Source organism: Melampsora larici-populina (genome assembly GCF_000204055.1).
Source record: "Melampsora larici-populina 98AG31 unplaced genomic scaffold MELLAscaffold_4, whole genome shotgun sequence".
NCBI lineage: Eukaryota > Fungi > Basidiomycota > Pucciniomycetes > Pucciniales > Melampsoraceae > Melampsora > Melampsora laricis-populina.
This window is the reverse complement of record NW_006768768.1, coordinates 72,690-97,805: the sequence shown is the minus strand read 5'-3', so window position 1 is coordinate 97,805 and position 25,116 is coordinate 72,690. Positions and strand designations below refer to the sequence as shown.

The following is a 25,116-nucleotide window of genomic DNA, read 5'->3' as shown; positions in this document are numbered from 1 at the left end:
TAACTCAAGAGAAGATGAAAGAACAATTTGACAAAAGAGTACAACAAACACCAAGATGGGAAGTAGGAGACCAAGTCTGGTTGAACGGACGAAACATTTCGACAACTAGGCCAAGCCCAAAATTAGAAAATAGATGGCTAGGTCCTTTCTTCATTATCCAAAAGATATCAAATTCTACTTATAAATTGAATCTCCCTCTTTCCATGAAAAGCGTCCATCCTGTATTTCATGTCTCTGTACTCAGGAAACATAACCCGGATACAATACATCAACGAAAACAACCCCCAGTCGAACCAATCATAATACAGGATGAAGAAGAATGGGAAGTCAACGAGATACTAGATTGTAGAAGAAGGTACAACAAGAAGGAATACTTTGTGAGTTGGAAAGGATTTGGCAAGGAAAACAATTCATGGGAACCCGAAATCAACCTCAAGAATAGTCAAGATTTAGTTAATGAGTTTAATTTAAAATATCCCGACGCAACAAATAAGTACAAAAGGAGAAGGCGGAAGAAGTGAGAGGGCTATGCTTTTTCCCACTGGGTTTTTTAACGCAGCCCGTGGAAAGAATGCAGAGCTTGCAAGAGGAAGCTTGGGCATTAAAGGGGGGATAATGTTATGAACTGGTTCTATTTCACTTGAGTGACATATTCACATTACATGTCACAAGCTCGAGAACCATCTTATAGTTGTAGATACATTGCCTGTACAGATTTTCCCTCATCCGACAATCCACATAGGAAGACTGGTAATAGATACAAATCCTCACCAGAACTCCCTTGACCCTCGTCGCCGAAAACCCCCAAGTCTGTCCATAACAATCGGAGATAAATTAAAGTCGATATTTTGGAAAACAACAGTTTGTCAGCTGTCACAATCTCAGTCAAATAAAGCTGAATGTAAACCGGTAATGGTAAAATTTGTATGTAAATGAGTTGTTTTGTTCAGTGAGATATATTTGGAGTTGATCTATTAATTCCACATCTCACGGGCTTGTGTCAAATTCCAATACTGCTCTGGTGGAACTGGTATGAAAACCAAAATCAGCAAACAATCCTGCTCCATCAATAATGATTGAAACTTCTCAAAATTACAAATAGAACAGATCCACCAAGTCAGGTGTAATTTAGTGCTCTGGAAAACATGTCAGATCACATTTAATTCATCTCATCAACAGGTAATGCCTTGATATATTACATAGTGTGAAGTAGACATTGGCTACTTAGCACATTTGCCTAATCTGGGTCAACTTTTTTGCTTAAATAAATTTACCTAATCCAGTTAGAAAACTTTTTTTTTTTTGTAGTGTGTATTCCTTAAACCACTAGCTCTAGCCAAAGGTATTTGGTGAATCAGTATCATGTATCACAAGTATTGTGAGATAGAGAAGAGAGAGGTGTGATAAAGAGAAATTGTGTTCTCACCTAGCTCCAGCTGAAGGTATTTGGTGAAGAAAGAGTTCTTTGTGGAGCTAGGTGCGCCTGACTAATGATGATTGCTCCTGTCTAAACTCATACTGACTATCCAACATGTAACCCTTACAATGAGGTGGATTGGAAAAGTAGGGTAATTAGTGAGTTTGTGATGAAAAAAATCTTGATCATTGATCAAGAGTATTCCTGAATGAAGTACAGCTATTTCAACAAAGAACAATTTTTTGGAAATCTTGTCAACATGCAAAACCCGGGTTTAGTCTGTGACTTGGTTTTGTTTCTCTGCTAATTGGAAGAATACAGAAAAAACTAAACCTGTAATCAAGTTTTTTCTCTGATTTTACCTACTACAGAGACAACTTTCTCCAAAAAAAAGGTGTCACTCTTTTGTGAAATGGCTGTAGTTCAAAACAACATGTGGATTGGGTGTGAAAATTCTTGACGTGGTGAGCACAGAATCAAAGGGAGGGTGTGGCCCAAGACCTCCCCTCAGGAGATCTTGGGGTTCTGTCTTGACCTAATCAACAGTCTGTCACAGCTTTGCTGCGCTGCACATTGGCTGTATTTGCACCACTGGGGCAGAAAGGCAAAAAAATTGTACCAACACGACACAATTTTCTTGAATAGCTGTAGTCACAAGGATTCTTAATACACCTTGTTAACAAAAGCAGTTTGTGAAAGGTCTGAGTATATATGAGGCTTGCATCAAAAATTATCAATGGTTGTACTCAATATTTTTTGTTCAACAAATATGTGATTAGTAATTACCAAGTATGTATCAAGTGGTGTCCACAATGATTTTGAGCTGAGAAGATCACAAAGAGCCTATTTTTGAATTCTATGACATGAGGAACTGTGGCACGCAGTGAATCCTGTGCCAACATTACTAAAATTGCTGTAACAGTGGGAACTTGACTGTTTTATGATTGAGCTGTTGTTGCGGCCATGCCCGCATGTTCTCTAGTCAGGCTGGGGGCGCGTCCCTTTTTCAACGGGCGCGCCAACACGCCTTTTTTCCGACCGGGACCGCGCCCAGGCGCCACTGGGCGCGTTGGGCGCGTTTTTTTAGCAAAGAAAACTTTGATTTTATTTCTTTTTGAGATTCTACAACTTTTTGTAAAGGCTGGTATTTTTATAAGTCAACTACATAGATGTGAGCTTGAAGATGAAGCCTAATCAAAGCTTATATTATCGGGGTTCCAAGCTCCAGGTGCACCAACCGCTGGTGCACTAGCACCATTAGACATTACTTGTTGAAAGTGTGAAGGTTGGAACATCTTTAAATCGAACATGGAGTTTATGAGGTCATTAGGAAATTCTTCGTCTTCTAGATGAGGATCAATGGCCAAATCATCCTCCGAGCGACGAGCCAAACCATCTTTGAATTCCTGCAACTCGTCTGGACCCGAGAAACCTTCAATGAGTTGATTTTCAGCATTTTCGATTTCGATCACCTCGACTTCATTCTTTGAAGTTGATTGGCTGTTTCGTGATAGCCTTGTTCCATTTTGTTCAGCAAGCTGCACTTGACTGATCATCTTAAGCTTGGTTAGAGTAATCGAGGCTCGGGCCTTGGTCTTGGTAGCTGAAATGGCAGAGTATAAACTCTCAATACCAGCAGCGTGTGCGATGATCTCGAGTGATTTGATTGCAAATTGTTTCAAGAGTTGAGTTTGTAATGTAAGAGGGACATCACGCCAATAATCTAGGGCCAAAGAATCTGGCGAGATGATGATGATGAATAGACTGTTTGACCAAAAGTAAGGTAAAATAAGATATACATACATTGTTTCGAGGTCCCAAAATGTCCTTGGCCATTCAGATAAAGTCGCGCCTGCTCGGCAATCAAAATCGAATCGGCTTCTGAGTAACCCCAGAAGTAAGCGATCTTGACGATCATTTTTTAAACTGTATTGATTGGATAAGTTCTAGACACAGCGACCTGACGACAGCTTGGGGTGAGGAAAAACCCTACAATAAATATTGGCTCGTCGTATTGTCGGGATCGTGTATTCAAGACATTGAGACAGAAGGATTTGTAGGAACCATAACCAGGCCAGGTGGAGAGATTGATGTCTTTGATAACAGTGTACAATGTACATATCTCCTTCCAGATATCGCCAACAGTTGTTGTAGCTGATTCCAAACGACCGAGCGAGTCAACAACTGGCTTGAGAAACAAAACAAGGGCTTTATTTGCAGTGAAATGATCTCGAGTTCGCACAAGCTGAGATATCTTTTTTGGTATTGATGGAGTGTCGAGTAATGGGTTCTCTGCCATCTCTACACATTTGAGAAACCCGTTTTCGTGAGCATCAACCGAGATGCATACCTTGGTGAAAGTATACCAGCGGCTATTGCAAGAGCTCTGAATGTTATGTGTGACTCCTTCCTTCTTTCTCCAGCTTTCGAGGTGCTCGGTCCAGTGATGAGAGACTGTGAAGTGCCTGACTATGTCTTTGTTATTTTCTACAACCGCTTTCATATCCTTATGCTCAATAAAGTCCTTGGCAATAAGGTTGAAGAAATGTAAAGAGCACGGAATGCCAAAGACATGAGGGTGTGCTTCCTTGATAATTCTCTGTGTACAAGAATCGAGTCAGAACAAAGAAGAAAAATGACATCACAAAATAGTCAAGACTTACTTGAAGCTTGATCATTGGTGTTGGATTGTCAGTTACAATGGCTGCAATCTGCTCCCATTTGATTTCTGATAATTCAAGTGTTGCATTCAAACTCGAAAGGATGTTGTCAGATGTGTGTCGGACTTTGTGAAGGTTGAGGGTGTCGATGAAGTGTTTTACATGGGTTCCTCGCAGAGCTAAAACAGCATAGACACTGTTATGGCAGATATCCGACCATCCGTCCAATGAGATGGTCAGACCAGATTGAGATGCCAGGTCTTTTCGCATATCACGAACACACTCGGCGTGGACAGTAGGTAAGATTCGATTCATCATAACATAACGTGAGGTTGGTTTAATCGGAGAAACAGATAATCGTTTTTGGAATCAAACAAAATACTCGTTTTCAAGTAGAGCAAATGGAACACAACCAATAATCAGAGCCAGGCAGAGATCTTTGTAGATCTCATCCATCTTATCTTGTTTCCTCTCAACAAAGTGATTGAATGTCGATTGAGTGTAATTATGGACAAATTTTGGTACCAATGGAGCAAGTTTTGTATTGGAGGTGGATTCTATTTCGGATTCGTCAGATTCTTGTGGAGTTACGGCGTTGATGTACTCGGATTTCTTGTCCCCAGGTATTGATTGACATTCATTGACCATGTGCTTCTTGAGGAACTGTGGTTTACCATCCAAGACATCGTTGCAATACGTGCATTTCGCCAGGCGTCTGCCAGCTGAGTGGTCACGCTCTTTGTCCATGAGAAAGCCAATCCAGCGGGTGCTGCAGGATTTTGACGGTGGAATCCATTCAGTTGCTTTTTCGTTATGCTTTGACCGGGTGTTGTCTTGGGATTTGGGCTTGACCTTGGGCATTTTTAATAAAAAATAGTGAGAGCTCTTGTGAAACTAACCACAACCTGAACCAAGTGACCGGCCAACCCCCCTATAGTAGGTCTGGGCGCGCCTACCTACTTTTTCAAACTTTTGGGCGCGCCTTCAGGCGTGTTTTTTCAGATGCGCCCCCAGCCTGATTCTCTAGTATGTATGTTAAAAAGAATCAAAGTCGAAAATTTGGGATCAGGGCCGGACCCGGGGCTGGCTCGTTCTTGGCTGTGCTCGAGCTTCGGTGGTGAGAAGTAAGGGATTTCTAAATTTAAATCGATCAAATCAAAATATTTTGAAGTTGGTTGAAATGATTACATAAGACGGTTTTCAAGAATTTAAAACATTCAATCCATGACTGAGAGTCAGACAGCGTCTCATTCTCACTTCACCACCATCAAGTCTCATCAATCATCACCCAATCGAAATCAAGACCATCATCAAAGCCTTCATCAGGAAACCATCAAGTTCAAGGAGAAGATTGAGTTTAAGTTAATCAGCTAATCAATGTCACATTCAAATCAACTTAATCAAACCGATAACCTCGATTCAACTAATCAAGCTTCTTCAAACAATAACATCTTACTTCACTCACCCTATGACCATCTCTCACTTAGTCCTCATGACGAGAAGCTTTCTGAACCCGCTACCCAAACCCTCGGAACCTCGAATGCCGTATCACCTATCAACAACACAATCACTACTGCTACTACTACTCATGCCAGTCGAAAGGCCTCGGTCAGTCTTCAACTTTTCAAAGAAGCTACTCGAAGTAATAACAATTCAGCCATAACTACAACTACTGCAAACGCTACTCTCTTGACCTCTCCATCTTCAATCTCATCAAACAACAACAATCATCACATCGCACGGTCATCATCACCTTCTCAATTTGGTCTATCCAATCTATCATCTCTTCACAACAAGCCCAACTCCAAGAGCTTACTTCCTTTACATCTCAATCAACATCAACATCCAAACCTCAATCCTTCATTGTCTAAACCCGATCTTGATCGCCAGTGCCAATCATCAACTTCTCCTCAAAGACTCAAATTGTATCAGTCTCTCACCACTAATGACGAGCCTTCTCCTCGTGAGCGGGATTCTTGTCTTCTTCCCTCTACCGCCCGAATCTCTCGCCTCTGTTCTCCACCTGACCTATCCTCCTCAATCTCGATCCCCGCTCAGCCTCATCCGATCGCTCTCATCGGTCTTCCCCACGCACGGGACGATTCTTTTTCTACACCTCTTCCTCATACTCTTTCTCGTTCTAATAGCATTCAACGCACCCATCAGCCCACCTCTACCTCTGACTCTCCTTCCAACATCAGCTTTGATGGTCCTTCGTCTGCATCACCACTATCTTCCAACTTGTACGTGACTGGCATCTCGGAGATACTTTCTGAAACTGCCCGTGATGGTTTTCAATCGACCTCCCAGCCTCGATGCAAACGTCCTTTGTCACTTTCTAGTAACGTCGAATCTTTAGTGCCTCCCACCAGTCAATCTAACAAGCCTGGTGGCTCGCTTCCAAATTGTCACATTTCGAACAACTTCAACCAACATGCTGACTTGAATGCAGCTCCAGATTCCCATCTGCTAAGCTTGCCAAGCGAACAGACTCGCACCTGGCATCACGCCACCGAGGTTGAGTCAACGATCACAGTGAGCATCCTTGTCAAATCATTTTGATAAAACTCTTTCGACCCTTCTGACCTATTCACGCTCTTCTCCCTCGGCACAATTACCAGACCGAATACGAGTCTTCTGATTGTGGCAGCAGACAGCTTCGAGAGGATTCCTCTTACACAACATGTAACCGATCCCCTTCCCGTTCCAGTGCACTTCTGCCCGTTGCCTGCGAAGATGACTCTAAAGCCGATTGCACCACACGCGTCGTTCTTGATCGCACGTTAAGCTCTGATGAATCCAGCCCCTCTGCATCTGCTCCACCGGGCTTTGCCATTGGGTTACCCTCGAAGGGATTTGCTTCCTTTCGAACAATATGTTCCACAAGTTCATCTTGTGAGGACGATGATCACCTTCAAGCTGATGACGATGCGGAGTCTTCCGATGATTGTATTCCTCTAACTGTGCCACTCGAGCCTTTCGATAATCAAGTGGGAGGACATCATTCAATCTTTAGATTCTCGCGCAGAGCCGTATGCAAGGTATCTCTCTTTCCTTTCCTCGGAATCCTTTTCAGTCCACTGACATTATCCAATTTGCCGTTAGCCCCTAGTCAGTCGTGAAAATACCTTCTACGAAGCCGTTGAACGTGACCATCCAGAATTGCTTGCGTTTGTCCCACAATATCTGGGTGTTCTGAATGTCACTTATCGCCGAACCAATCTATCTCGTTCCGCTGACGCACTAGGACGTCGCTCGACGTCTACCGATGCAAACCGTCCCAGACAACCTCGCCGGCGGGTATTTCGACGTAAATCCGGCAGGACCCGTGAGGCCAGTACAGATGAAGATGAGATTCCAGAGGTTACTCTTAGTCAAAATAGACACATCTTACCAGACTCATCCCTGTGGCGCCAGATGCCCAAATTGAACGCGAATAATTTGCGGTCTCTCTTGCGCAGTCATCAACATGCAGCTGAAACCGAGTCCCTGCAAACCAGCCATCATGATACGTTATTGCATCAATCACCTCAAGCGTCCCTTTCTGCCGTGGGTACCGATTTGCTTCCGATATCTGCGTTGCAAACGAACTTGCAGCCCTCTACGCCCCACAGTACCCCTGTGGGATCTCCACGGGCAGGTGGCTTATTCAACGAGATGGTCGCCAGTAGCTGCATTCCAGTCGAGTCGAAATGTTCGCACAGTGCTCCTCCGCCCTCCTCATCCACATCGGCTATTCACGGTCGTGGCTCTACCCAGGTAAACCGTAAACTATGTGAACAAGTCCTTCGGGAGGTCTTCAGCAGCCCCAAACTTTACCAGTATGAGCGAGCGAAAAAGCCCACCTGGCGCAATGGTCGTCGCACGTCGCGTGCCGAAAATAGTCTCGATTCCGGTATGGTCTCCGCTTCAGGTATAGCTACCACACCCGACAGCTTGGGAGATCATAGTAGTCTGGCTGATCACCGTTCGGACGACTGGGTACCTGATAACAAAAACTTAACAATCGATAACAATTGGCCTGAGATACGGAGGAACCTCAGTGACAGTCACGTCAATGCACGAAGACATGAACGCTCAGCTTCTCCGCCCAATATCCACGCTCGGTCTCGTAATTTATGCGTTTCTTCTCTGAATGTACCCAAGCTCGAGTCGAATTTACATACTCATATGGCCTCCATCCCTCAAGTCGAATCGAAATCCATATTAGACTCTGCCTCGCCTAATGAACGGTTGGATGATCTCCACTTTAGTCCTCATGTCTCCCTCAGTCCACGTCCCCAACTTGCATCCAAGTCGATCGCAGACCAACGCTCGCCAATACGTCAAAAACAGTTTTTGCTCATGGAAGATTTGACCGGTCAACTTCAATCGCCGTGCGTGCTCGACCTAAAAATGGGAACCCGACAGTATGGTATAGATGCGTCACCTGCGAAGAAGATCAGCCAGACTACAAAATGTAAACAAACCACGAGCGGTAATTTGGGTGTCAGGATCTGTGGCATGCAGGTAGATTTTGACTCATCCATTTTCCCATTCTTTCTTCATTACCATAGTTTCATGTTTTTGATATGATATGATATCGTACATCTGTAGGTCTTCAAAGCTTCCCAAAATTGTTATACGTTCCAAGATAAATATTTTGGTAGAAAGGTTTCTACAGAAGATTTTACATCTACACTTACCGATTTCTTCCATGACGGTGAACGGTTTCTGTATTATCACATACCGGATATGTTACACAAGCTTTACAAACTAGCATCGATTATTAGTAAACTCGATCGATATAGATTCTATGCAGCAAGTCTCTTGTTCATCTATGACGGTGATTATGCTGCGCAAAGGCAATACGAAATGGTAGCTCTTAATCGTCGGTCCAACACTTCGACTCCATCGATGCCCGACCTGCGATCGAAGAACCATCTCAAGACGCTCACCACTTGCGAGCTGCCGCACAACGCGGCTGAACCAGTTCATCCTCTACCTCTCGCATCCCAAAGTCTTCCCAATTATTTTTCAAATGATAGCCGATCATCCGAGGCCTCAATGAGTGCAACTGCTGCCTCTGTGGTCCCCTTACAAGAATCTCCTGAGACTCTTGAACTTTCAGACAGTCACTCTCCAAGCAAGCATCATGACTTAAGCTCAAACTCAGGTCCTACTACTGCTTACCACACCGGCCATCAAGCTGGTGAAGTGAATATTCGATTGATCGATTTTGCTCACTGTACAACGGGTGATGATTTCCTTTTACCTGATGAACCGGCCAAACCTGATGATCCAGATCGACCTAGAGCTACTTTTCCACCTACTCATCCAAATCAACCTGATTGTGGTTTCTTATTAGGATTAAAGTCACTTTGTGCTGCGCTTAAAGAGATGTGGGATCTTGAGAGGATGAATCAGATGAAACGACCTGGATCAGGTGAGCTTGATCCATTAGGACCTTTGAACGTTTCTGGAGCTGATGTATGGGAGGTAAGCTTTTCGCATTCTCGATCTTTGGAATGTGCATTTTTTGGTCTAACTGTATGTGTCACGCATTTTACTCTCACTTTTGATTTCAGCTCATCTTTGGTCCAGGAGCAGAAGACTGTGGGGTTGGACGTAAGTGGCTGAAATTGATTCGACAGAAACCGAAGAACAATAACTGATAATTGTATGTTTTTATACATACAGAGGAATTCGATATGCATGCATTTGCTTCTCTATCAACTGCTTAATATGATTTAGCATATCTACAAACCATTTCGGTTTTTTTCTATTTGAGAGGATTTTTTGGGAGATGTTTTGTGAATGATAAGATGTATAGAAAAAAAGGTGTTCAAAGTAATGTAATCAATCAATTTTTCGATTTTTTTGTGTTTTCCATTAGAAAAAAAATATTATATTGTCTTTTTTTGGTTTAAGGGGTTTGCATTCTTGTTATTCGTATAATTATGGACTCTAATTTGAAATTCATTTGATTGATTTGTAATTCATTTCTTTTCAAAATTGTAGTTTCTTTTTTTGTTTTTATTTTGGGATTGCTGATCACCTTATCATCATCACATTGTTTTCGCATTTCATCTTATCAGACACATTCCCATTTTTTGATCAAATCTTTTCAAATTTTGATTCTTTTAGTTATAAAAGTTTAATCTTTTTTTGTATTTAGTTAGTTATTTAAATATGATTGCAATTAGGAATTATTAGTTGACTTTAGGTTTTTGTGTTTGATCTTGGGATTGGGATTGGATCAACATGGGGTAAGTCACGCTGGTCAGAGCTGTTGCTGAGTGGTGTGGTGTGGGTACTTTGAGCAGCCACCTAACTTAACACAAGTCCAAATCTACTGCAGGGCTCTCAAAACCTCGCAAGCTCGCCAAATCTACCGCAGGGCTCTCTTAACCTTGCGAGCTTGGTGCCCTGGTTAGGGACTTGCGACTAATCGCATACTTTGGTGGTCGAGCAGGAACCCAAAACCCCCGTTCAGCTTTACAGCTGCCTATCTTTTGTAGTTTGGATGCTACAGATTTTCTGAGGAGATCAAAATCTTTTGGAAAATGAAATGTACATCTTTCATCTTTGACCACAGCTGCTGGATCAAATGGCAGTCCTCTTGCGTTGAAAGAGGATTGTGTTTGATTATAAATTTTGTTTTGAAAATACGGTCACTGCCACCAACAAAATTTCAAATTCCAAAGACATCTGTTCTTTTTTGTGGATGCTCAGAAAAAGTTAAAGGAATTCTGAATAGAAAGTTGTGTTGGGAATTTCTTGAAGTATCTCCAGTTAAAAATCAAACAGGGGTTGATTGAGTGGAAGTGGGACTTTTTGAGGTGGTGAAAAAGTCTCCACGCCAAACTCAAATTCAAGCAGTCCTGCTCAACCACCAGGGAAGCCCAATTAGTCCTAAGTCCCTCACCAGACACCTGAGCTCGCAAGGAAGAAGTGTCTGACTGTGGGACAGTTAAGTTAGAGCAGCCACACTGCAATCGTTGCAGTTATTTCTATTGTAGCTCTCATACCAGTAACACAACCAAGCCCTGGGGAAGACAAATTTTCAAGGACCGGTGTGTTAGAGCTGGTATAACACCTGGGATGGCAACATTAGCAGTGGTTACAGGGCTAAATCTCCCAATCAAACAGGGATGGCCCCTTTAGGAAGTATGTTCTCCTTTCAGCTTACATTTGCCATCTTGATAACCCAACACAGCCAATTGATCACCACCTACTATCCAATATGGTTGCCATACCACCTCAGGCACCCTTAACAAGCCGCAGGCAAAGGACTCAAGCACTGACCAATTTACTGATACTCTGGTAAGTCCATCAATCTTCCTCTTGTTCCCAATGATTTCATTTTTATCACATGCTGACTCAAGTTCTTTTTGTTCCTAAATTTTTCATCTCCTCTTTGTTAAACCAACCATCTTCCTAACTTTTAATCAACCATCTTCCCAACTTTTTGACTTCTCATCTCAATCTTGTTAACCAACTATCCTGTTCTATCTCCCAATCACTTACCCAGCAATCCAATCCATCATCAGCATCTCATCTGTGACTTCAGAATGCCCAGTATGGTGTTGCAAGCAGACAAACAACCCTTGAAGGATAGTACTGTACCCTGCTGCCTGTCAACATGTCTCTATAGACAGTAAGGCCTTGGTCCAGCAAAGCAAGAAGAAGACTCATACTTTACCAGATACTTTCCATGACAATTCTGTACTTAGAACTAGAAAACAAAAGCATAGTGACAAAGGTCAGATCAAGGTTGGAGACTCTTTTGCTGAAGGCCCTTCAAAGTCAAAACAGGCAGAGAGTAAAGGAAAGCAATCAAAAATACAAGTGGATAGTTCAAAGACAAATAATGTAGGGTTAATGCTTTTTAGTTGTCTCTTTGTCCATTTACTGATATCTTCTCAGTTTGCCAGTGTCTCAAAGAGTGTCACCCAAGGGCTTTTGCAAGCCAATTTGGATGACAAGGATACCATTATTCAAGACAATAGGTGCAAGGTCAAAAACCCCCAAAGCAATCTTGCCAAGCTCAGAGCCTATTGTGATGCACCAATATACAAAGGCAATGCTCTGGGTGCATCATCAATTTATGCTTCAACTTCCTTTTTATCTTTTTCTGCTGTTCCAATTTTATATTTTTCCTGCTCATTTGTGTGGTCTCATTTGTCTATTTCATGGAATCAATCCAAAGATGTGATGGCCTATCCATGCCATTTCTGCCACAGGAACAAAGACCACCCAGTCAGGGGTAGTTACACCACCATGATTGGGAATCTCAAAGTTCACCACAGCAGATCAAGCCATGACAGTCAGTCAGACATAGGGTGCAGCAGTCAAAACCAAACTGAAGCCAAAGAACCAACTCTTGATATTTCACCCTCAGTGGCCAAAACTTGAAAGGAAGTGTAGAGGGTCCTGGCCCTTTGAATGTGTTTGTTGTGGCCACAACTAGCCTTCCTTTCAACAATATGAAACTAACCCAGATGGCCTGTGCTTGGCTTATTTGCCATGCTCGACCATGGATTGGATTAGAAGATCCTCTGCTTCGAGGCATGGTGCTCACCTTAAAAGGAAATCTGTGTGGTTGTTGGTGGGCTGCTTACAAAGCCCAGCTGATCAACATTTTGCTTGGTCCTCTCTGAACTGACAGTGAGCAATGTATTTGAATCTTTTATAATCATATAAGATGGTAGGTCCTTAACCAATTTAAAGCTGTTTCTTATTCATCATACACATAGGCTATCAAATCAAAAATCAACGTGATTCTCAATGGCTGGACAAAAAAGGATAACCAACACACTTTCATTGGCATGTTGATGAAGTTTGCGGAAGACAACTGGAAATATCAGGTCTTCCACCTCACATCATGGGCCATGGCTAGCAAAACCAATGGTTAATCTGTTGGTTGAATTTGGTTTCTTCTAAAAGATGGTTTTGCTTTTGTTGCCTTGTTTCCTTTTAATTATTTTGATTCTATTTCTATCAATACTTCCTATTGTGTATTTCACCTGCACCACCAGACTAATGATTCATGCTCAAACAATAAGTCAATGTCTAAGGACATGCATCATCAATTCCTCAAGCTGGACACTCTAACCTAAAAGTGGCACCTACAGTAAATGCACATCTTCTGTTTTTGTCACAAACTGGCCTTGGTTGTCAATGCTGGTTTGGTGGTGCTTGGCATCATAGGAACCCCTCCTATCAAGACACATGAATCTGGTCAATGTCAATTTCCTTTGAACAGAAGAATCATTGAAGAAGCCAAGGAGGAATATCATAACTCACCTGATGATGAGGATACAGCTCCATTTGAGGTTCCTCATGATCTAGATGACAAAGCCAAGTGTAACACAGCTGATGCAGAATAGCAAGACAAGTATCCCAAACTATCAACAGTGGGGAACAGATTTTGCACTCAACCAACCCACTGTTGGTAAGCCACCAACATGGATTTCATCACGTACAAGGTCAGTCTCTCTCTCTCTTTTCCTTAGAATATATCCTTCATTGTCTGCATCACTTATAGTTATTCTTTATGATTTATACTTGATGATTGACTGTTCAGCTATGCTATCTTGGTAGAAGTCAAAGTCCATCACTGGACTAAGAATGTGGTTAGGAAGAAGGTGTAATTGTGTTGTGGCATGTGGCATGTCATTGTGAATAAGGGATGAGAAATTTTGTTTCTGGAGTCCTTTATTTATTACTTTCTCTTTCTTCCACTTTCTGATTTCTTTTACTTATCAAAACAATTCAGTAAGTAATTTTGTCTCCTACTGAGTTGTGCTTTTGAATACATGTTATTTTTCTAATCATCAACACTTCATTGTTCATTTCTTCTTATTCTTTTTATGTTTGTGCCTTAGTTATCATATTTCTGTCTGTTCTTTTAAAACTAAACCACACCTAATGTGTGCTCTTCTCCATCTTATTTTGAGCACACAGGTATTATAATTTTTTCTACTACTCAATTATTTATGTGTTTCTGATATTGGTCTTGTTGTGGTGTTTTGGACTGCACCTCTGTAGGTCAGCTTAATTCTTCTTATCATACACATGCTCAGAAGCTTTAGTCTAACATGTCATCTGGTGCCCCCATGTGTGTCATCAAAGAGATGTAATCATTATCTTATTACTTTCTGTTCTTCTAAAACTAAACATGTGCTGCATGCTCTTCATCTCATTTTGAGCAGGCAGGTCAGTTTATATGTTCTTGTTGTAGACAACCCTCAAGGTCAAATAAGGTGGTGTTGAAGTCTTTTATAACACAAAGTTGAATGAGCACACAAAATAAGCAACAAGGCACAAGGTTTGAGTTTCAAGGTTTGTAGAATTGGGCCTTCAAAGTTTGGTATTTGATAAGCAAAGTTTAGAGGTTCTAGAAAGATGAATAAAAGCAAAGCTGTGTAGTGTTTGAATAATGTGATGATTTTCAAAATGGCTGGATTTTCAGGGTTTATATAGTCTGAACTATCAAAATCTTTGGACTACAAGTGTGCACAAATTGTGGTTTTAAGGTTAGGTCAATCACAGTGACACAATTACTATTGGGTTATAAGTATATTTCACTAGTTACATACATGTTACAACCATGAAATATAGGTGGCTTTGGTTTACATTAGGGCTGTGACCTGGCCCTGAACTTCCAGGGCTGGCCCCGGGGCTTGGCCCGACCCTGGGTGGACCTGAGGGCCTTCAAAAAGTGCACAGGGCCAACCAGGGCACACCCTGAGCTGATTATAGGTGCCAAAACTGGGCAATACAGTGATTATTGTGAATTTTATTGCAATTTAATGTGTGTGTGATCCTTTGTAGAAGCTATATGAGCCTTCACCAAAATCAAACAGAGCTACAGGAAGAAATTTGGAAAGAAAGATTTTTTCAACCCAGGAAAGATACAGCAAGCCTTGAGCGGCCCGGCCCCGCTTGTGGTGCCTGCAGGGCTTTCATCACCCCAATCACGTGTGTCGGGGCACGTACTGTGTGCCTTCAGAAAGACATCGGGCAGACTCAGTCTTCCAGGGCCAGGGCCGGGTCACAGCCCTAATTTACATCAAAGTTGTGTACAAGTCTAGTCAGAAAAGATACGACACATTAGTTGGGGCCGGCGCAGTAAATGTGTCATATCCTTTCCAAATAGGCTTGTATAGTGCGTGGAGGCAAATCATTGTCAATTCCAAACCGAGGCCCGAAACAATCGCTACACCTCAAAACTTATCGTATCAACCAGCCAATCGGAGTTTTGGAATGCTCTCATCGAGCGCATTCCATGTATATCTTTTTGGTTGTTTTTTTTCAAAAGAGTATATCTATACCAAGACATCATCTTTTTCAAAAAAAATCAGCTTTGGGAATGCTCTCATCCAGAGCTATCGCTGCATATCTTTTTGGAGAAAAATAACCATTTCTTGTTTTTTTTCTGAAGAATCAATTTTCTTTGGCAAATGTCTTTTATCTCCGTGAGTTTTGGTCATAGGAAGTTGAGAAAAAGAACAACTTGTAACCCAAGAGCTCATTGACTTGGGATGGTAAACCAAGCTCGAGTTGAATGAGTAGCAAACGATATCAATGATAAAACTAGAATCCAACCAGATTGAAAGATCTGAAATTTGAGCTGGCGGGGCCAAAAGGGCAAATTATCGAGTATTTACCTGTATTTACTTGATCCCAAATTGCCAAGGTCTTGCCTCCACGCACTATACATACAGTCTTTGATGTGATTCTTGCATATGTTACAGGTGCCAAATCCTCTTGACTCTTAAAACTGAGCCTTGACTTGTAAATGCTACTTTGATGTTTTTACTATCATATGTTGCCAGCCAGTACTCTGGTTTAGGACTCACAACTGACAAGCCAGCTGAAGCCAAGTAGCAGGAACTGTCTGAATGTCTTGAAAGGACAGACCACCATGCAACACGCATCTGAATCTTATACCAAAAAAGTTGAACTACAAGAAAATGTTTTTTCAATGATTCAATTTTGGATTTACAGTATCAAAAAAAAGCATAAGAAAGTATTACAGTAAGAATTCGTTTCCAAAATTGACACATATTTATGTGAGAATCCTAAAGATAAAAGGTATTGGATCTTAAGAAAGCCCCCAAAAAGGGAGAATTTTTTTTATTAATGGTGAATCATTTATTTCTGTTTGAGTAGGAAAAGAAAGTATACAGTCAGTCAATACAATAACGCTCAAAATAATATTAATCAAACATGTCAAAAGAAGCAAACCGCCCGACCTTTGGCCGTTTCTTGATTTCGTCATCTTTCAGAGCGTGTAACATAATTTTATTTAATTGCCCAACTGGATTACCTCCTACGGTTGACGCCGCACCTGTTGCTCCTGTGTTGCCTGTAGTCCCGGTTGTTCCAACCGCATGTGCACCCGAATGGCCTTGTGACCAATCATAAGAGATACTATAAGCAAATACGGTACCGGTGCGGTTGAAAGACACGCTTGTGATCGGGCCTCCTCGATTCTCGAAAGCTGAAAAGGTGAAACGGGGAGAAGTAGCCCGCAGAAGGTGAGATGGGTACGTTGAAAAACATCGTTGCCAAAACCGAAGCTATAGATCACTCACTTTTTAGTCGTGTCTTACTATCCTTGTCCCACATATTGATAGTCTGAACCAAATGATGAAAGAGCATCGATTTGATATCAACAAAACATACAAAGAAACGTTTAAGATCACAAAAGAGATAGAGAACTCAACCCCATCTGAACCAGCAGTTGCAAAAGTGCCATGTTGCTTATGAAATTTAATGTCATTCACTGCCCAAACCTGATGAACAGTCGCATTACTGGTGAGTCGAGAACCGCCGCTACTGGTAGCATCCTTCCTATGACATTTGAATGAGAAATTATTGGCCGTCTGTTTATCTTCAACGTGCCTGATGCCAGCGACTAGATTAGTATGATCCTCGCGAGCAATTGAATGAGTACCATGCGTACTGAATTGCGACTCGTCCTTCAATACTACCGACTGCGTATCCTTGAGCGTCATTAAAACATGCGATACAACGTGTTTGCCATTTCAGAGGTGAGTCTAATGATTTGTACTCCACTGAAGGGTTGTTGAGATGCTGCGAAGAATTTCATCAAATCGAATGTTATCAAAAGGGACACGCTTGATTGAAGGAGAATCATTCTCAACTTACATAGATGTGAATTTTTCGAGCAGCGGTACCAACCACCATCAAGGGAAACACGGTGTCCATAGTATATATCCGCTCTGGTAAGGTCACACTCACAGCCGGCGATTGTTGTCGTAAGTCCCAATACTTCAAAGTCTTATCCCAGCTACCAGTAGCCAACAGGCCTTGTCCATTGATGTCTAACCAAGCCAACTTTCGAATTGGTGCTTCATGAGCTGCCACTTGACTCGATTGTCCGGTTGAAACGTCAAATGCTCGTGCTGCACGATCGCATCCGCCTGAGATAATTTTAGTACCATCGGCTGACCAAATGACTTCTAGTACCGGTTGCTCATGAGAATAGGCTGCCTTGGGTACAGATTGACCTTGTGCGTTGACTTCATAAATGCGAACCTAATGTCATTTTTTGATTGAAGTGGGTTATACAAAAGAAGAAAATTAAAAAACCACTCTTTCAGTCACTAGAAACCGATCACTTGCCATTTTTTAGAAAGTAGCAAAGAAGAACATTAACCATAGACAGACCTCGTTAGACCAAGAACCAGCTGCCAAAAAATCAGCTTGAGGTGACCAAGCTATAGATGAGATTCCATCTGTTGGTGGATTTTCGACCTGAATAACAGCGAGATTCAATCCAACGCATAAGTCCAACACTCGAAAGCTGCATAGATTCGTTCAAATCCCGTAGAAAATCAGGTTTTGGGTTCTACCTCGATATCCTTGGCTTCTTGAGTGGTAGTAGTTGATGATGATGCTGAACCAAAGACGTTACTTGTGGTAGCATTGGAAGCACCGAAGAAAGACATGAGCAGTTAAACAATGGTCGAGCAGAGTATAAAGGTAAACAGTTGAGGATCTTGAAAAGTGAAATTTAAGTTTTGAACCAATTTGACGCGAGCTGCGTGCCCTCAACAGAGTCGATCGGATATTCAACGTCTCGAGTACTTCACCTCGGGTACCTCAAAATCTCTGGCGCCCTCGTCGAGCAATTTTGGCTCAGCAGTTAACAGTCCAAAGGTTAAGGGTCTCTCTTTGTATATACCTCATCATGTTCTGGAGACGCCATGTTTACTTTTCTACCGCTACTCCTTGAACAGAGGATTTATGATGGCTTGGCGCAAACCCACAAATGCTTCAAACTATCATGATACCAAACTCAGGGTGTACACACCCATCAAACCTCCAAGTAAAGCAGTTTAAGCAGAGACGCTACATTGATTAACCTATCATCCAAGGAAGAAGAAAAAAATCTATAGTTCTTGAGATTCATAATTCTATTTATATATATAATCTAAACATCCAGTCTGGTTCTATATCAGATGACTTTTAAAGAGATAGTGAAGAAGTGATGGTATAAATGTTGTTTTGACAATCTTTTGAGGTGTAAAAAAAACTACAATGGTTCAAGAGAAAACTTTGGATCGCACAAACCAAAAATAAACACACGAAAAAAAAACAAGAAACCCAATTGAAATTACCTTTTAAACAAGAACAGATTGAAATTACCTTCTTTGAACTCGAAACCTTTGTAGAAGTTGAAATCCTTGAAAGATTACCAATCATAAATCGGTTGAGGTGGAGATAGTTCCGAATCAGATGAATCAGAGTCGAAATTTTCTTCTTGAATTCGTGGTAAAGAACTTGATCGATTGAAATTAATTCCTGTTCTCGGCCATGATCCAATCCGATCAACAGTCTTCCCAACCATCACATCATACCAGGATCATCATCCGAGGCAAGCAAGAAAAAAAACAAGGAACATGCCGGCCAGGCTGATTAGCTACATGTGCCTCTCGAATAGCTCAAACATGGTGGTAAAAAAGTCATCATCACGCTCGAGGTAAAGTACCTGGCGGATGATGGGTGGATGGGAATGAGGAATTGGGGATACGGAAAATGGTTTTTTACAAATGGGTAACCAGGTTCTTTGCGTGTATGATTGAGTGCGATGCCTTGATTCCAGCTAGAGCCGTTAGCCAAACAAGCTAAAATGGACAACGATTGAGGTGTTCACGTAATCCAAAACAGTTTGACCAAGATCGACGAAGGAAGGTAATCAAATGCGTAGGAGATTCGGGAATTCGAATACAAGCCCAACGTAGGAAAGGCAAGAAAGCACAGACAAACAAAAACCAGGAGGAAAGGATATCCAAAGACGTGAGTAGCCAGGAAAAAACATGAAACTCATCGCGTACAGCATAAGTTGGATAAAGAATAGATGGCTGGTAATTGGCGAACTCAAAAGCACCCCCCATCATTCCATCATCAGCGTCATCATCATCGTCATCGTCATCCTCTGGAGGCGGTGGAGGTTGCTTCCCCTTCTTATTCTGCTTCTGACCGTTCTTGTCATTGTTGGCCTTATTCCGTTGAGCTTCCTCCTGTATGATCGTAACCCGCGCAAATCACGAGGCGTGTCAGTGTGAGATCAGTTAAAACACATGATAAAGGTTAAAGTCCATGTACCTTGCGACGCGCGATTTCAGCTTGGCTAGGCGCTCCTTTTCCAGCTTTTCCCTTCTTACCTTCCTGGTTCTGCTTATCCTGATTGGCAAATCGGAATTGAGCTTTGAAGTTCATCATCAACGAAAAATGTACTGCTCACCTTTTTCTTACCGTTGGAATCTTCTATCACAGCATCATATATCAGTTGATCAATCCAATTCAAAATGTGTACCTCACCACCAACCATTATCGCATTCATTCTGTTGCCAACTGTCTTGTCCGTTCGTCTAATACCAGAAAACAAATTGGTCAGTCGGAGATCCCTTTTGAACAGCTGGCGGATTCAGCTTATGATTCACCTTCTGGTTGTTATTACCTCCCCAAGAGTTGTTTGTGCCCCAAGCGTCACCGTCTCCGTCATCTTGCTGGGAATTTCCATTACCGTTGTTCTGGTTTCTGCAATTGGATTGATTGCCATTCCAGTTCTGATTCGATTTTCCATTCCTTTGTTGGCCATCGTTGTTGTTATTGTTGTTGTTGTTGTTATTCTTGTTGTTATTGTTGTTGCGCTGACCCGAACCCGACTGTGAATTGCAAGAAGAGTCATAGTTTTTGTTGCCTTGCTTCTGGTTTCTGTTGTCATTCCATTGCTGTGAATTGTTGTTCGATTGAGATGACTCGGCATTCCAATCTCCGTCACCAGACTGTTGAGGAATGCGTAAGTCATATGGTAGCGAGAAGAAGGCTGTGGGATTTACGCACCGAGTTCTGTTGGCGTTTCATGTCAGATCTTTGATTACATGCTTCATCGTTCCGTTCGTTCCAGTTGCTGTTGTTGCCATTATCGTATCCGTTTGAGTTGCTGTTGTTGCTGTTGTTCCATGAGTTGCTGTTGTTGTTATTACCATTGTTGTAGTTGTTCGAGTTGTTATTTTTGCCATTATTGCGTCCGTTCGAGTTTCCAGCATTGTTGTTACCCCATCCTTGGTCAGGCTCATCCCATGTTCCGCCCCCACCACCATTCCCGCCATTCCTCCCTCGGTCTTCATCAACCTGTTGATTTTGAGAAGCTCGGGCTTGATTTTTCTTTTCTTTCTTCGACATATTTTTCTCCCCGCCTTTCTGGCCTCCGCCTTTACCCTGATTATCTTGCCAGGAGGAGCCCCAGGCATCTTGTTGCGAGCTTTCCTCCTCACAATCATCGTTAGCATTTGAATCACCCATATCACCGCATCCCCAAGCATTAGAATTCCAGTCATTCGAGTCGGCGTTCGTGTTCGTGTTCCCCCAACCAGAATCTGCATTGTCATTATTCTTCGATTGCTTCTGTTGTTGCTTATTGCCTTTTTTATTCTTACCTCCCTCATTTTGAGTTCGGTCATGAGTCGATTCACTCTGGTCTTGATCAGTCGAAGATTGATTCTCTCCACCATTTTTACCTTTACCTTTGTTCTTTTTCTTCTGACCGTCCTGATCATTTTGTTTCCCATTCATGCCTGCATTAGGTGGCTGATAGCCTGAGCGTTCGTTCTCGTGAGCAATCCGGGTAGCGTGCTCCACGTTGCTAGGCAACACAGCCATTTTATCACAGGCTACAAGCCTAACTGCCTAAAACCATATTGTCCGTTATCAGAAAACTACATCTCTTTGTGCGAAATAAAGTGCGATTTATATTTAGTGGAAGGTACCAAAGACTTACCGTCGCTGTGGCTACAACCTATATGATCACCAGTGGTAGACAGCAAACAGTCAGTTCCAGGGAAGAATCAGTGAAGCGCATAAAAGGAGGGAACGGACTTCACAACAGGTTTGAGATATCGGGTTTGTATGGAATCCCAAGCCGATCGCACCATTAGCGCCCATCACCTTCGCGCGTTGGATTAAATCATTGACGGCTAAGCGACGTTGAATCATCGCAGATTCCCGTAGGATCTGTTGGGCCTCTACAGTCATCTGATGTGCAGGTGGTATGTTGGGAACTGGTAAGTACGCAAGAGCAAGAAAAAAGGATCAGTGTGTCGGACGCGAGTTTTTACTTGAGTGCTGCGACTTAGAGTACACGAGTTGTAATCTGTAATGGACATTGCTTACTATCCCTCAAGGTACTTCCAAATACCTCACCGAATATTCTTTCGTACTCAAACCCGGGTATGACTTGAACAGTGCTGTAAGGATCGTTTCGAATTGAAATTTTGTGCAAACATTGTAAGGTGTAAAAATCCATATGCGGCATAGATGGAGAACGTAAAAAATTGTCAGCAAACAGTGTTGCTCTCGAGAACGAGTCCGTGAGCACCGCGCAGATGTAGAGGTAAGTGAAACTTGGATGGAGATGAGATTTGGAACGTGAAGATCAAAGAGTCGAACGCAGTGGGTCGAAAATATAGAGTGAAGAGATGTATGATTCGACAAGTGGCACCAAAAACATTTAGCGCAAGTGGTTAGTCGGTATGCAAAAGACTCACACTACGCAGAATTGCTCATTGTCTTCCTCTGGCTGCTGTCCTTGTCCAGAAGCCGAGTAGTGCCTTGGTCCGTTTGGTTCTGAGACTCCCGGGTTTCCGTACGGTCTTAGATTACCTGCGGCGCTTCTCGCCGACCGTCCGTGTGGGGCACCCCAGCCCATAGAGGATCCAGGTGGAGGTCCATAGTTTAGGTAAGGAGTGCCAGCCATGGCTGAAGCGCCGCCCGAACTCGAATGCTTGGGATATTGACTTGTTTGATGAACAGGACCCATTCGATGTGATGGTTCCAGGTGCATCACACTTGAACCTGGAACAAAAGGGGTACGTAATGCATTGTGCCCTGTAGAGCTGCCGATGCCACACAAAGGGAATGGGTGCAAGGTGAAAGAGAAGATGTACACATGGGGTGTAAAGGTGATCAGATACATGATATGAGCAACTAATTGTTCAGCCGGGAAAAATTCAACAGAGAGAGTGAAATAGCACGCGAAGACCATTAGGCATGAGACATTCTTACTTGGTGGGATATCGAGGAGCCGGAGTACCTGTTTCATCAAAGAGATTTTTTTAAATATTGAAAGAAATGCTCAAGGGGGGAAATAGCAATGAAGACTGGCTGACCCCATTGGGATGTTGAAGAGAGACCGATGACGCGGCCTGGTAGCCTTCCAGAGGGTCTCCATTCATCAGGGTGAGACTGACCATGAGTTAGTCCTACGCCTTCCATTATGGTTCTCTTGAGATTTTCGCGCCTATGTCTGACCCATTTCTCGCGATCGGCCGGTGGTAGATCGTCGGGGATGGGTCCATCGAGAGAAATGGTATTAGCAGCAGCAGGCGCAGATTTAGTGACACTTGGATCGGATGACAGGTAGCCTCCGCCGGCCACGCTGGATATATTACGCATAACTTGCAATTCTTGGAGTTTCAAATTGCGCGCTAGGAGGATGAAGGTGATGTTTGCAAGATGAGAAGAAAACGTTAACAACCATGAACAACCATCTCAACGAGAGAAATACGTTGGAATGCGTTCATCACCACTCACTGAATGTTGCCATCTGCTCCTTCAAGTCTTCTCCAGTCTTTTGGCTTTCGAGTTGCATTTCCTTAATCTGAGCCATCTTAGCTTGATGGTCTGCTTCGAGAGCTGCTTTTTCCTCCGCAAACTTCTTACGAGCTTCATCGAGCTCTTTCCGAAGTTCTTCCTCCTGTACTCGTCTGGCTTCATCTTGCGTCCTGCGAACTTCTTCTTGAACCCGCCTATATTGTTCTATGGCATCATTCCTAGCGCGCTCTATTCCAGCCACACGTTCGAGTTCGAGGGCTCGGTTACGTTCCAGGGCTTTGGCTTCCTCGGCCTCGTCCCTGGCCTTGGCACGCGCCTCGGCTTCGATTTCTAGAAGAGTCGCACGTCGTTCTCGCTCTTCCCAGTGGGCTAGCTGAAGAACACCATCGGATCCACGGTGAAGATATATAAGTGAGCTCTTACATGAACATGCGCGTTAAATTGGAAGAAATTTGTGGGCGGTTTGATGCTCACCTCAGCGCGGTGTTTTTCTTCGACTGCAGCAACTTGTTCACGTAGTTGTTGGAGACGTTGATCAGCCTCATAAAGCATTCTCTTCTTTTCGTCATCGATCAACTGTTGCTGTTCTAGCCTAAAGGCCTCTTCCTAGAAAGAGTTTGGATATCACCGGGTTCACTTCAGCTCAACTGTACAAACAGGCTATGGAGAGTTCCAAATTGCAAACCTCAGCAGCTCTTTGTCGCATCTCCTCGAGTCGGTTCTTCTCGAGACAAGCCGCTTGTGCCATCTCCTCGATTCGTTGTTGCTCGGCAGCAGCCCGTTGGGCCATCTCCTCGATTCTTTGTTGCTCAGCGGCAGCTCGGTGGGCCATCTCTTCAATCCTGGCTTTTTCGGCTTCCATCGCTTCGCGCTATGTTAACAAGATGTGTATCAGTCTAGTGTAGCATGGTGAGTAAAAGAAGGAAAGAAATAGATTGTTGAGGGTCTTGATGCACGATGTTGTTTGTATGCAAAAGAGAGACAGCAGCCAAAGCAATCAAAGCAATAGAATAGATGGATGGTGAGACTGATGGTCAAAATCAAACTCGATAAACCCACCTCTCGACGCGAGGTTTCAGAAGGCGCCCGTTTCTGCTCGGATGTAGGGCGTGGATCTGAGACAACAGTCGCATCGGGTGGTGGTTGTCGATCATGACTTAGAGATTGACGCGCTGTTGGACGTGGCCGACTAGGGGATTGAAATTGACCACCACGCTTTGGAGGCCCACCAGCGGTCGATTGGTCCTCATGATTGAATCTCCTAAAATCAAGATCGGGAACCAGAGAAAGATCAGAAATTGGGAAAGTCACTCCGCTCGTCTTCTGCTGGGATAAATTGGATATCCGTTCGATCGGGCGCAGAAGGAAGAACGGTGTGATCGATGGCAAGAAAATGGAAACTTACCAGGTTTTACAACCTACTTCGAGGTTCAGTTTGCTGCTGAGAGGCATGATTTGACCCAGAGAGGTCAACGGTCGCGTGATAGAATGTGGTATTTCAAGTATGAAGGCAGTATATAGCCCTGAATGACCGCCCGACGTGGTATACTATGGAGAATATCGGAAGTTCGAATTGAGAGTGAGAATGATAGTTTTATGTAAAAGTGGTTCTGAATGAATGATCGATGGATGGTAAAAGGGTATTATGGTCTAGAGGAGAATCATTTTCTTCTGATCGTCAGCTTTTAGTTTCCGTATCCCCAATCCCAAACAATGACACCACCCAGAAGACCTTTGACCGAATGTGTTGTTGTTGTTGTTGTTGTTTTGGAAAATCTTGAGAAGTGTGATGATAATCAGAAGGCCGAAGATACAATGAAAGACCGAGTCGGAGATCCCAATACAATGCGAACCAAACAAATTCAACACTTGTAAAATATTATTAAGGTAAGCTCAAGAATTGTA

General features: G+C 42.9%; 4 protein-coding genes across 4 annotated transcripts; 1 reads left to right on the top strand and 3 right to left on the bottom strand.

The window, feature by feature from the left end:
- Positions 1-2,607: 2,607 nt before the first annotated feature.
- MELLADRAFT_92214 (uncharacterized protein) lies at positions 2,608-3,253 on the bottom strand (the record flags this gene model as incomplete). The annotated part of the gene is made up of 2 exons (XM_007405406.1): positions 2,608-3,069; positions 3,221-3,253. 2 exons carry the CDS (start codon positions 3,251-3,253, stop codon positions 2,608-2,610), a joined length of 495 nt encoding a protein of 164 aa, XP_007405468.1.
- Positions 3,254-8,403: 5,150 nt separating this feature from the next.
- Positions 8,404-8,877, top strand: MELLADRAFT_28815 (uncharacterized protein; the record flags this gene model as incomplete). The annotated part of the gene is made up of 2 exons (XM_007405812.1): positions 8,404-8,586; positions 8,674-8,877. Coding segments are annotated over 2 exons (387 nt in total), but the record flags the coding sequence as incomplete, so codon positions are not given.
- A 7,406-nt stretch (positions 8,878-16,283) lies between these two features.
- MELLADRAFT_92212 (uncharacterized protein) lies at positions 16,284-18,041 on the bottom strand (the record flags this gene model as incomplete). The annotated part of the gene is made up of 7 exons (XM_007405405.1): positions 16,284-16,567; positions 16,662-16,704; positions 16,794-16,971; positions 17,024-17,163; positions 17,239-17,628; positions 17,761-17,847; positions 17,946-18,041. The coding sequence occupies 7 exons, from the start codon at positions 18,039-18,041 to the stop codon at positions 16,284-16,286; spliced, it is 1,218 nt and encodes a 405-aa protein (XP_007405467.1).
- A 970-nt stretch (positions 18,042-19,011) lies between these two features.
- On the bottom strand, positions 19,012-24,663 carry MELLADRAFT_92211 (uncharacterized protein; the record flags this gene model as incomplete). Its single annotated transcript, XM_007405404.1, has 20 exons — positions 19,012-19,036; positions 19,144-19,220; positions 19,431-19,616; positions 19,702-19,779; positions 19,841-19,863; positions 19,925-19,967; positions 20,040-20,384; positions 20,443-21,288; positions 21,380-21,397; positions 21,478-21,659; positions 21,772-21,845; positions 21,945-22,001; positions 22,146-22,493; positions 22,663-22,690; positions 22,767-23,147; positions 23,191-23,584; positions 23,686-23,817; positions 23,897-24,082; positions 24,271-24,472; positions 24,617-24,663. 20 exons carry the CDS (start codon positions 24,661-24,663, stop codon positions 19,012-19,014), a joined length of 3,672 nt encoding a protein of 1,223 aa, XP_007405466.1.
- Positions 24,664-25,116: the final 453 nt, after the last annotated feature.